At 43.5% G+C, this 13,529-nt stretch overlaps 1 protein-coding gene across 1 annotated transcript in view; it reads right to left on the reverse strand.

Annotated features, from left to right (window-relative positions):
• Positions 1-13,529, reverse strand: part of SPTAN1 (spectrin alpha, non-erythrocytic 1) — a 194,926-nt gene that overhangs the window by 22,704 nt on the left and 158,693 nt on the right. Inside the window, 4 exon segments of the mRNA XM_053373414.1 lie at positions 1,816-1,878; positions 8,574-8,591; positions 10,818-10,930; positions 12,985-13,281. Coding sequence (XP_053229389.1) covers positions 1,816-1,878; positions 8,574-8,591; positions 10,818-10,930; positions 12,985-13,281 — 491 coding nt within the window.

Here is a 13,529-nt window from a genome sequence, read left to right on the forward strand (position 1 = left end):
GGTCTAGAACATTCGCAAAGTGAACGGTTCAATCTGGAACCTTCGCAAAACGAATGGTTCAATCTAGAACTATCACAAAACGAGCGGCTGTTTGGAACCTTCGCAAAGACCAATTGATCTAGAACCTTTTCAGATCGGGTGGCTTGATCTAGAACCGCTGCAAGGTGAACGGCTTGATCAGGAACCTCCGTGAAACTAATGGTTTGATCTAGAACCATCGCAAAACGGTTTGATCTAGAACCCTCACAAAAAGAATGGTCTAATCTAGAACCATTGCGACTGGTTCGGTTTGGAACCTTTGCAAAGACCAATCGATCTAGAACCTTTTCAAATCTGTCAGATCGATCTAGAACCATCACCAAACGAACAGTTCGATCAGGAACCTTTGCGAAACTAACGGTTTAATCTAGAACTACCGCAAAACGAACAGCTCAGTTTTGAACCTTCGCAAAGACCAATTGATCTAGAACCTTTTCAAATCTGGCGGCTTGATCTAGAACCGTCACCAAACGAACGGTTTGATTGGGAACCTTTGCAAAACTAATGGTTTAATCTGGATTGCAAAAACGGACGGCTCAGTTTGAAACCTTTGCAAAGACCAATCGATCTAGAACCTTTTCAAATCTGGCGGCTTGATCTAGAACCGCCACAAAGTGAGCGGTTCAATCTGGAACCTTCGCAAAACGAATGGTTTAATCTAGAACTATCGCAAAACGGACGGCTCAGTTTGGAACCGCTGCAGAACTGGGTGGCTTGATCTAGAACCTGCGCAAAGCTAACGGCTTGATCTGGAACCTTCGCAAAACAAATGGTTTAATCTAGAACTATTGCAACTGGTTCTGTTTGGAACCTTTGCAAAGACCAATTGATCTAGAACCTTTTAAAATCTGGTGGCTTGATCTAGAACCGCCGCCAAACGAACGGTTTGATTGGGAACCTTTGCAAAACTCATGGTTTAATCTGGATTGCAAAAACGGACGGCTCAGTTTGAAACCTTTTGCAAAGACAAATTGATCTAGAACCTTTTCAGATCTGGCAGCTTGATCTAGAACAGAACAGCGGCTTGATCTAGAAACTGCGCGAAGCTAATGGTTTGATCTGGAACCCTCACAAAACAAATGGTTTGATCTGGAACCTTCGCAAAACAAATGATTTAATCTAGAACTATTGCGACTGGTTCGGAACCTTTGCAAAGACCGATCGATCTAGAGCCTTTCTGGATCTGGTGGCTTGATCTAGAACCGTCACCAAATGAACAGTTCGATCTGGAACCTTCGCAAAACGAATGGTTTAATCTAGAACCATTGTGACTGCTCCGGTTGGGAACCTTTGCAAAGACCAATCGATCTAGAACCGTTCCAGATCTGGTGGCTTGATCTAGAACCATCACCAAATGAACAGTTCGATCTGGAACCTTCGCAAAACGAATGATTTAATCTAGAACCATCGTGACTGGTTCGGTTTGGAGCCTTTGCAGAGACCAATCGACCTAGAACCGTTCCAGATCTGGCGGCTTGATCTAGAACCGCCGCCAAGCGAACGGCTTGATCAGGAACCTTCGCAAAACTAACGCTTCAATCTGGAACTTGATCTAGATTAATTGATCTAGAACCGTTTGATCTAGAACCGCCACCAAATGGGCGGCTCGACCTAGAACCCCCTTCCTGCCCGCAAGCCACGTGAGCGTTAGTCCGGAGTAACCAAACCAGCCGTGGGGAAATTAGGGACGTGCCGTTTTTGGGGGGAGGAAAAGCGGGAAAACCGAAAAGAAAGGAAAAGCGGAGTGAGAAAGTGGAAAAGAAAGAGGAATAAAACCTTCCGGAAAGATCTTCCCCGACTTGGTACTGAAAGACGCGAATTACTCGCCGGTACGCAATGCTATGCGGAGGAAAGAAATGTGGGGTGAAATTCGGGGTGAAACGGGGGGTTTTTTGGGGGGCAGACAAGACGAGGGGCGGAGCTAAGCGGAGGGGGCGGGGCAATGGAGGCGGGGTCATAATGGTGTCAATAGCTGTGGAAATGGGGCAATACCTAGGTAAGTACCTGGGTATGTGGGGCAATAGCTAGGTAAGTACCTGGGTATATGGGGCAATACCTATGGAAATGGGGCGATACCTAGGTAAGTAGCTATGGAAATGGGGCAATACCTAGGTAAGTACCTATGGAAATGGGGCAATACATATGGAAATGGGGCAATACCTAGGTAAGTAGCTATGGAAATGGGGCAATACATATGGAAATGGGGCAATACCTAGGTAAGTACCTATGTAAATGGGGCAATACATATGGAAATGGGGCAATACCTAGGTAAGTACCTATGGAAATGGGGCAATACATATGGAAATGGGGCAATACCTAGGTAAGTAGCTATGGAAATGGGGCAATACATATGGAAATGGGGCAATACCTAGGTAAGTACCTATGTAAATGGGGCAATACATATGGAAATGGGGCAATACCTAGGTAAGTACCTATGGAAATGGGGCAATACATATGGAAATGGGGCAATACCTAGGTAAGTAGCTATGGAAATGGGGCAATACATATGGAAATGGGGCAATACCTAGGTAAGTACCTATGTAAATGGGGTGATACCTAGGTAAGTACCTATGCAGATGGGGCAATACCTATGGAAATGGGGCAATACCTAGGTAAGTACCTGGGTATATGGGGCAATACTTATGCAAGTACCTAGGTATATGGGGTAATACCTAGGTAAGTACCTGGGTATATGGGGCTATACTTATGTAAGTACCTAGGTATATGGGGCAATACCTAGGTAAGTACATGGGTATATGGGGCAATACTTATGTAAGTGCCTAGGTATATGGGGTAATACCTAGGTAAGTACATGGGTATATGGGGCAATACTTATGCAAGTACCTAGGTATATGGGGTAATACCTAGGTAAGTACATGGGTATATGGGGCAATACTTATGTAAGTGCCTAGGTATATGGAGCAATACCTGGGTAAGTACCTATGCAGATGGGGCAATACCTATGGAAATGGGGCAATAGCTAGGTAAGTACCTGGGTATATGGGGCAATACCTAGGTAAGTAGCTATAGAAATGGGGCAATACCTATGGAAATGGGGCAATACCTAGGTAAGTACCTATGCAAATGTGGCAATATCTAGGTAAGTACCAAGGTACATGGGGCAATACCTAGGTAAGTGGCTATGGAAATGGGGCAATACATATGGAAATGGGGCAATACCTAGGTAAGTAGGGCGATACCTAGGTAAGTACCTATGCAAATGTGGCAATATCTAGGTAAGTACCTAGGTATATGGGGCAATACCTAGGTAAGTGGCTATGGAAATGGGGCAATACATATGGAAATGGGGCAATACCTAGGTAAGTAGGGCAATACCTAGGTAAGTAGCTATGGAAATGGGGCAATACATATGGAAATGGGGCAATACCTAGGTAAGTAGGGCAATACCTAGGTAAGTACCTATGGAAATGGGGTGATACCTGTGTAAGTACCTAGGTATATGGGGCAACACCTAGGTAAGTAGCTATGGAAATGGGGCAATACCTAGGTAAGTACCTATGCAGAAGGGGCAATACCTATGGAAATGGGGCAATACCTAGGAAAGTACCTATGGAAATGGGGTGGTACCTAGGTAAGTACCTGGGTATATGGGGCAATACCTAGGTAAGTACCTATGCAGATGGGGCAATACCTATGGAAATGGGGCAATACCTAGGTAAGTACCTATGCAGATGGGGTAATACCTATGGAAATGGGGCAATACCTAGGTAAGTAGGGCAATGCCTAGGTAAGTACCTATGGAAATGGGGCGATACCTAGGTAAGTACCTAGGTATATGGGGCAATACCTAGGTAAGTAACTGGGTATACGGGGCAATACCTATGGAAATGGGGCAATACCTAGGTAAGTAGGGCAATACCTAGGTAAGTAGCTATGCAAATGGGGCAATACATATGGAAATGGGGCAATACCTAGGTAAGTACCTGGGCATATGGGGCAATACTTATGTAAGTACCTGGGTATATGGGGCAATACCTCGGTAAGTACCTATGCAGATGGGGCAATACCTATGGAAATGGGGCAATACTTAGGTAAGTAGGGCAATACCTAGGTAAGTACCTATGCAAATGGGGTGATACCTAGGTAAGTACCTTGGTATATGGGGCAATACCTAGGTAAGTACCTATGCAGATGGGGCAATACCTATGGAAATGGGGCAATACCTAGGTAAGTACCTGGGTATATGGGACAATACCTAGGTAAGTACCTATGCAGATGGGGCAATACCTATGGAAATGGGGCAATACCTAGGTAAGTAGGGCAATACCTAGGTAAGTGCCTATGGAAATGGGGTGATACCTAGGTAAGTACCTGGGTATATGGGGCAATACCCAGGTAAGTAGCTATGGAAATGGGGCAATACATATGGAAATGGGGCAATACCTAGGTAAGTACCTGGGTATATGGGGCAATACCTATGGAAATGGGGCAATACCTAGGTAAGTAGGGCAATACCTAGGTAAGTAGCTATGGAAATGGGGCAATACATATGGAAATGGGGCAATACATAGGTAAGTACCTGGGTATATGGGGCTATACTTATGTAAGTACCTAGGTATATGGGGCAATACCTAGGTAAGTACATGGGTATATGGGGCAATACTTATGTAAGTGCCTAGGTATATGGGGCAATACCTGGGTAAGTACCTATGCAGATGGGGCAATACCTATGGAAATGGGGCAATAGCTAGGTAAGTACCTGGGTATATGGGGCAATACCTAGGTAAGTAGCTATAGAAATGGGGCAATACCTATGGAAATGGGGCAATACCTAGGTAAGTACCTATGCAAATGTGGCAATATCTAGGTAAGTACCAAGGTACATGGGGCAATACCTAGGTAAGTGGCTATGGAAATGGGGCAATACATATGGAAATGGGGCAATACCTAGGTAAGTAGGGCGATACCTAGGTAAGTACCTATGCAAATGTGGCAATATCTAGGTAAGTACCTAGGTATATGGGGCAATACCTAGGTAAGTGGCTATGGAAATGGGGCAATACATATGGAAATGGGGCAATACCTAGGTAAGTAGGGCAATACCTAGGTAAGTAGCTATGGAAATGGGGCAATACATATGGAAATGGGGCAATACCTAGGTAAGTAGGGCAATACCTAGGTAAGTACCTATGGAAATGGGGTGATACCTGTGTAAGTACCTAGGTATATGGGGCAACACCTAGGTAAGTAGCTATGGAAATGGGGCAATACCTAGGTAAGTACCTATGCAGAAGGGGCAATACCTATGGAAATGGGGCAATACCTAGGAAAGTACCTATGGAAATGGGGTGGTACCTAGGTAAGTACCTGGGTATATGGGGCAATACCTAGGTAAGTACCTATGCAGATGGGGCAATACCTATGGAAATGGGGCAATACCTAGGTAAGTACCTATGCAGATGGGGTAATACCTATGGAAATGGGGCAATACCTAGGTAAGTACCTAGGTATATGGGGCAATACCTAGGTAAGTAACTGGGTATACGGGGCAATACCTATGGAAATGGGGCAATACCTAGGTAAGTAGGGCAATACCTAGGTAAGTAGCTATGCAAATGGGGCAATACATATGGAAATGGGGCAATACCTAGGTAAGTACCTGGGCATATGGGGCAATACTTATGTAAGTACCTGGGTATATGGGGCAATACCTCGGTAAGTACCTATGCAGATGGGGCAATACCTATGGAAATGGGGCAATACTTAGGTAAGTAGGGCAATACCTAGGTAAGTACCTATGCAAATGGGGTGATACCTAGGTAAGTACCTTGGTATATGGGGCAATACCTAGGTAAGTACCTATGCAGATGGGGCAATACCTATGGAAATGGGGCAATACCTAGGTAAGTACCTGGGTATATGGGACAATACCTAGGTAAGTACCTATGCAGATGGGGCAATACCTATGGAAATGGGGCAATACCTAGGTAAGTAGGGCAATACCTAGGTAAGTACCTATGGAAATGGGGTGATACCTAGGTAAGTACCTGGGTATATGGGGCAATACCCAGGTAAGTAGCTATGGAAATGGGGCAATACATATGGAAATGGGGCAATACCTAGGTAAGTACCTGGGTATATGGGGCAATACCTATGGAAATGGGGCAATACCTAGGTAAGTAGGGCAATACCTAGGTAAGTAGCTATGGAAATGGGGCAATACATATGGAAATGGGGCAATACATAGGTAAGTACCTGGGTATATGGGGCAATACTTATGCAAGTGCCTAGGTATATGGGGTAATACCTAGGTAAGTACCTGGGTATATGGGGCAATACCTAGGTAAGTACCTATGCAGATGGGGCAATACCTAGGTAAGTACCTATGCAGAAGGGTCAATACCTATGGAAATGGGGCAATACCTAGGTAAGTACCTGGGTATATGGGGCAATACCTAGGTAAGTACCTATGCAGATGGGGCAATACCTATGGAAATGGGGCAATACCTAGGTAAGTAGGGCAATACCTAGGTAAGTACCTATGGAAATGGGGCAATACCTAGGTAAGTATCTATGGAAATGGGACAATACCTAGGTAAGTACCTGGGTATATGGGGCAATACTTATGTAAGTACCTAGGTATATTGGGTAATACCTAGGTAAGTACCTATGCAGATGGGGCAATACCTATGGAAATGGGGCAATACCTAGGTAAGTAGGGCAATACCTAGGTAAGTACCTATGGAAATGGGGCAATACCTAGGTAAGTATCTATGGAAATGGGGCAATACCTAGGTAAGTACCTGGGTATATGGGGCAATACTTATGTAAGTACCTAGGTATATTGGGTAATACCTAGGTAAGTACCTATGCAGAAGGGGCAATACCTATGGAAATGGGGCAATACCTAGGTAAGTAGGGCAATACCTAGGTAAGTACCTATGCAAATGGGACAATACCTAGGTAAATACCTAAGTATATGGGGCGATACCTAGGCAAGTAGCTATGGAAATGGGGCAATACATATGGAAATGGGGCAATACCTAGGTAAGTACCTGGGTATATGGGGCAATACCTATGGAAATGGGGCAATACCTAGGTAAGTAGGGCAATACCTAGGTAAGTACCTATGGAAATGGGGCAATACATATGGAAATGTGGCAATACATAGGTAAGTACCTGGGTATATGGGGCAATACCTATGGAAATGGGGCAATACCTAGGTAAGTAGGGCAATACCTAGGTAAGTACCTATGGAAATGGGGCAATACATATTGAAATGTGGCAATACATAGGTAAGTACCTGGGTATATGGGGCAATACCTATGGAAATGGGGCAATACCTAGGTAAGTAGGGCAATACCTAGGTAAGTACCTATGGAAATGGGGCAATACATATGGAAATGTGGCAATACATAGGTAAGTACCTGGGTATATGGGGCAATACTTATGCAAGTACCTAGGTATATGGGATAATACCTAGGTAAGTACCTGTGTATATGGGACAGCACCTAGATAAGTACCTATGCAGATGGGGCAATACCTATGGAAATGGGGCAATACCTAGGTAAGTAGGGCAATACCTAGGTAAGTACCTATGGAAATGGGGCGATACCTATGGAAATGGGGCAATACCTAGGTAAGTAGGGCAATACCTAGGTAGGTACCTATGCAAATGGGGCGATACCTGGGTAAGTACCTGGGTATATGGGGCAATGCCTAGGTAAGTACCTATGCAGATGGGGCAATACCTATGGAAATGGGGCAATACCTAGGTAAGTACCTATGCAGATGGGGCAATACCTATGCAGATGGGGCAATACCTAGGTAAGTAGGGCAATGCCTAGGTAAGCACCTATGGAAATGGGGCAGTACCTAGATAAGTACCTGGGTATATGGGGCAATACCTAGGTAAGTAGCTATTGAAATGGGGCAATACATATGGAAATGGGGCAATACCTAGGTAAGTACCTGGGTATATGGGGCAATACTTATGTAAGTGCCTATGTATATGGGGTAATACCTAGGTAAGTACCTGGGTATATGGGGGAATACCTAGGTAAGTACCTGGGTATATGGGGCAATACCTAGGTAAGTACCTGGGTATATGGGGCAATACTTATGTAAGTACCTAGGTATATGGGGCAATACCTAGGTACGTACCTATGCAGAAGGGGCAATACCTATGGAAATGGGGCAATACCTAGGTAAGTAGGGCAATACCTAGGTAAGTACCTATGGAAATGGGGCAATACATAGGTAAGTACCTGGGTATATGGGGCAATACTTATGCAAGTACCCAGGTATATGGGATAATACCTAGGTAAGTACCTATGCAGATGGGGCAATACCTAGGTAAGTACCTATGCAGATGGGGCAATAGCTATGGAAATGGGGCAATACCTAGGTAAGTAGGGCAATACCTAGGTAAGTACCTATGGAAATGGGGCAATTACTATGCAGATGGGGCAATACTCAGGCACAAGACACCGACGTCATGAGCAAAGCCATGGCGGGACGGAGCACAAGACAGAAAAGCGGCTGGTATTAAAGGAGGAGTATTTGGTACTTACCCGTCGAGTAGGTAGGTCCTGGCGAAGGGTTCGAGGAAGAGGAAGCGGGAGTAACGTTGAGAAGGGGAGAGGAGAGAAGGGGAGATAATATTATTAATAGTAACTACTAGCAGTAGCAGTAGCAGTAGCAATAGTAGTAATAATAATAATAATAATAATAATAATAATAATAATAATAATAATAGCAGTGGTGGTGTGGCGGTGGTGGTGGTGGTAGTAGTAGTAGTAGTAGTAGTAGTAGTAGTAATAATAATAATAATAATAATATAATAATAATAATAATAATAATAATAATAATAATAATAATAGTGCAGCAATAATAGTAACAGTAGCAGTAGTAATCAGTAGCAGTAGTAATCAGTAACAGTAGTAGTGATAGTGATGTGGTGGTAGTAGTAGTAGTAGTAGTAGTAGTAGTAGTAGTAGGAAGAATAGTGTAGCAATAATACCACCACTATTGATACTATTACTATTATTACTACTGTTACTACTGTTACTATTACTACTACTACCATTACTACTACTACTATTACTCTACGCACCTGATTTCCTGGATCCACTGCTACCACCACTACCACCACTATTGTTACTACTACTACTGCTGCTGCTGCTGCTATTGCTACTATTACTATTATCACCATTACTACTACTATTATTACTCTACGCACCTGGTTTCCTGGCTCCACTGCTACCACCATTACAACTGTTTCTATTACTATTATTACTATTATTACTACTATTGTTACTATTACTATTATTACCATTACTACCACTACTACTCTACACACCTGGTTCCCTAGATCCACTGCTACCACTACCACTACTATTGTTACTACTACTACTACTACTACTACTACTACTACTACTGTTACTATTATCACCATTACTCCTCCTCCTCCTCCTCCTCCTCCTCCTCCTCCTCCTCCTCCTCCTCCTCCTCTATGCACCTGGTTTCCTGGCTCCACTGCTACCACCATTACCACGGTTTCTATTACTATTATTATTATTATTACTACTACTATTGTTACTATTACTATTATTACCATTACTACTACTACTACTACACGCAAAAATCATAATTCCCTCCCGGAGGAGGGAGAAATTGACAGCACCTGGTTTCCTGGATCCACTACCACCATTACCACTGTTTCTATTACTATTACTACTACTGCTACTACTACTACTACTACTGTTACTATTACTATTATTACCATTACCATTACTACTACTACTCTACACACCTGGTTCCCTGGATCCACTGCTACCACCACTACCACTACTATTGTTACTATTACTACTACCACTACTGCTGCTACTGCTACTATTACCACCATTACTACTACTACTACTACATGCACCTGGTTCCCTGGATCCACTGCTACCACCATTACCACTGTTTCTATTACTATTATTATTATTACTACTACTATTACTACTGCTGTTACTATTACTATTATTACCATTACTACTACTATTACTATACACACCTGGATCCACTGCTACCACCATTACCACTGTTTCCATTACTATTACTACTACTACTACTGTTACTATTAATATTATTACCATTACTACTACCATTACTATTACTCTACGCACCTGGTTTCCTGGATCCACTGCTACCACCACTATTGATACTATTACTATTATTACTACTATTGTTACTACTGTTGTTACTATTACTACTACCATTACTACTACTACCATTACTCTACGCACCTGATTTCCTGGATCCACTGCTACCACCACTACCACTACTATTGTTACTACTACTATTACTACTATTATCACCATTACTACCACCACCACCACCACCACCACTACTCTACGCACCTGGTTTCCTGGATCCACTGCTACCACCATTACCACTGTTTCTATTACTACTATTACTACTGTTACTACTACTGTTACTACTACTACTATTACCATTACCACTACTACTACTACTACTACTACTACTCTACGCACCTGGTTTCTTGGATCCACTGCTACCACCATTACCACTGTTTCTATTACTACTACTATTATTACTACTGTTACTATTACTATTACCATTACCATTACTACTACTACTACTACTACTACTACTACTCTACACACCTGGTTCCCTGGATCCACTGCTACCACCACTACCACTACTATTGTTACTGTTGTTGTTGTTGTTGTTGTTACTACTACTACTATTATTATTACTACTATTGTTACTATTACTATTATTACCATTACTACTACTCCTCTACACACCTGGTTTCCTGGATCCACTGGTGGAAGGCGTTGGCGTGCTGGGCAAACTCCTGGCGCAGCTTGTCGTTCTCCTCCTGGCGCCGCTGCTCCTTCTGCAGTTCCAGCTCCCGCTCCTGGGAGGCGCAAACGAAGGGAAATCGCAATTAGCCAATAATAATAATAATAATAATAATAATAATAATAATAATAATAATGGTAATAATACTACTAATACTACTACTACTACTAATACTAATAATACTAATACTAATAATGGTAATAATACTACTACTACTACTACTACTACTACTACTACTACTACTAATAATAATAATACAAATAATAATAATAATAATAATAATAATGGTAATAATAATAATGGTAATAATACTACTAATAATACTACTACTAATAATAATAATACTAATAATACTAATACTAATAATAATAATAATAATAATAATAATAATAATAATAATAATAATAATTTTTTAATTACTATCAGCTTGACGATTTTCTGGAGGCTGCGCCAGGTCTAGAACTTTCCAGAACAGCCTAGGGATTTCGGGGTGTTCCGTCGCTGCCGGAACAATCCGGAATCCCGTCTCGAATTTGCAGAGTCCAGAACCTTCCGGAACGTTCCATAACTTCCCATAACTGTCTAGAACAGTCTCTAACTTGGGGCAGGGAAGGGGGATCCCTGGGGAGATTCGCTACCTTGATGATCTTCTGGAGGTTCCGCCAGGTCTAGAACTTCCCAGAACTTGGGGGATTCCCAGGAGCCTATAACCTTCTAAAACTTTCCAGAGCTTTCTAGAACAGCCTAGAACCTCTGACAGGGAAGGGGATCTGGGGATCCACTACCTTGATGATCTTTTGGAGGTTCTGCCAGCCACCCAGAAGGGAACCTAGAACCTTCCAGAACCTTTCTAGAACAGCCCAGAATGTGGGATCCACTACCTTGATCTTTTGGAGGCTCCGCCAGCCACTCAGAAGGGAACCTAGAACCTTCCAGAACCTTCCAGAAACTTTCTAGAACAGCCCAGAATGTGGGATCCACTACCTTGATGATCTTCTGGAGGTTCTGCCAGCCACCCAGAAGGGAACCTAGAACCTTCCAGAACCTTCCCGGAACTTTCTAGCACAGCCCAGAATGTGGCATCCACTACCTTGATGATCTTCTGCAGGTTCCACCAGGAAGCCTAGAACCTTCTAAAACTTTCCAGAGCTTTCTAGAACAGCCTAGAACCTCCGACAGGGAAGGGGATCTGGGGATCCACTACCTTGATGATCTTCTGGAGGTTCCGCCAGCCACCCAGAAGGGAACCTAGAACCTTCCAGAAACTTTCTGGAACAGCCCAGAATGTGGGATCCACTACCTTGATGATCTTCTGCAGGTTCCACCAGGTCTCCTGGCGTACGGGTTCAAGGCCACCTGGGAAAGAACCTAGAACTTTCTAGAGCAGCCTAGAGTGTGGGATCCACTACCTTGATGATCTTTTGGAGGTTCTGCCAGCCACCCAGAAGGGAACCTAGAACCTTCCAGGAACAGCCCAGAATGTGGGATCCACTACCTTGATCTTTTGGAGGCTCCGCCAGCCACCCAGATGGGAACCTAGAACCTTCCAGAACCTTCCCGGAACTTTCTAGAACAGCCCAGAATGTGGGATCCACTACCTTGATGATCTTCTGCAGGTTCCGCCAGGTCTCCTGGCGTACGGGTTCAAGGCCACCTGGGAAAGAACCTAGAACCTCCCAGAACTTTCTAGAACAGCCCAGAATGTGGGATCCACTACCTTGATGACCTTCTGGAGGTTCTGCCAGCCACCCAGAAGGGAACCTAGAACCTTCCAGAACCTTCCCAGAACCTTTCTAGAACAGCCCAGAATGTGGGATCCACTACCTTGATGATCTTTTAGAGGTTCCGCTAGCCACCCAGAAGGGAACCTAGAACCTTCCAGAACCTTCCAGAACCTTCCCGGAACTTTCTACCACATCCCGGAATGTGGGATCTTCTGCAGGTTCCACCAGGTCTCCTGGCGTACGGGTTCAAGGCCACCTGGGGGAGAACCTAGAACCTCCCAGAACTCTCTAGAACAGCCCGGAATGTGGGAACCTAGAACCTTCCAGAACCTTCCAGAACCTTCCCGGAACTTTCTAGAACAGCCCGGAATGTGGGATCCACTACCTTGATGATCTTCTGCAGGTTCCGCCAGGTCTCCTCCAGCGCCTCCATGGTGAACCAGGTGTAGGGGTTGGAGGCGACCCGGAAGCTCCGGATCTGGCGCTCCAGCTCGGCCAATTGGTTGAAGTCGGCCTGGGCGGAGCTTAGGGAAGCCCGGAAGGCGTCGTGCGCCTCCCTCAGCGCCCGGATCTCCTCCAGCGAGTTGCAGCGCACGGGATCCGTCAGATCCTCCTCGGCGTTCTCGAACCAGCTGTTGAAGGCGGAGGCCTTCTTGGCAAAGGTGAGGAAGAGATCTTCCACCTGGGTAGGGGAAATAAGGAGAATAATAATGAGAATAATAATGTTAATAAAGGATTAATAGTAATAATGATGATGATAACAATAATATAATGAAAGAATAATAATAAAATAATAATATAATAATAAAAATAATAATAATAATGAAATAATATAATAATAATAATAATTATAATAATATAATGAAATAATAATAATGAAATAATAATATAATAATAAAAATAATAATAGTATAATAATAATATAATGAA

Source organism: Podarcis raffonei, chromosome Z (genome assembly GCF_027172205.1).
Source record: "Podarcis raffonei isolate rPodRaf1 chromosome Z, rPodRaf1.pri, whole genome shotgun sequence".
In the NCBI taxonomy this organism is placed as follows: Eukaryota; Metazoa; Chordata; class Lepidosauria; order Squamata; family Lacertidae; genus Podarcis; species Podarcis raffonei.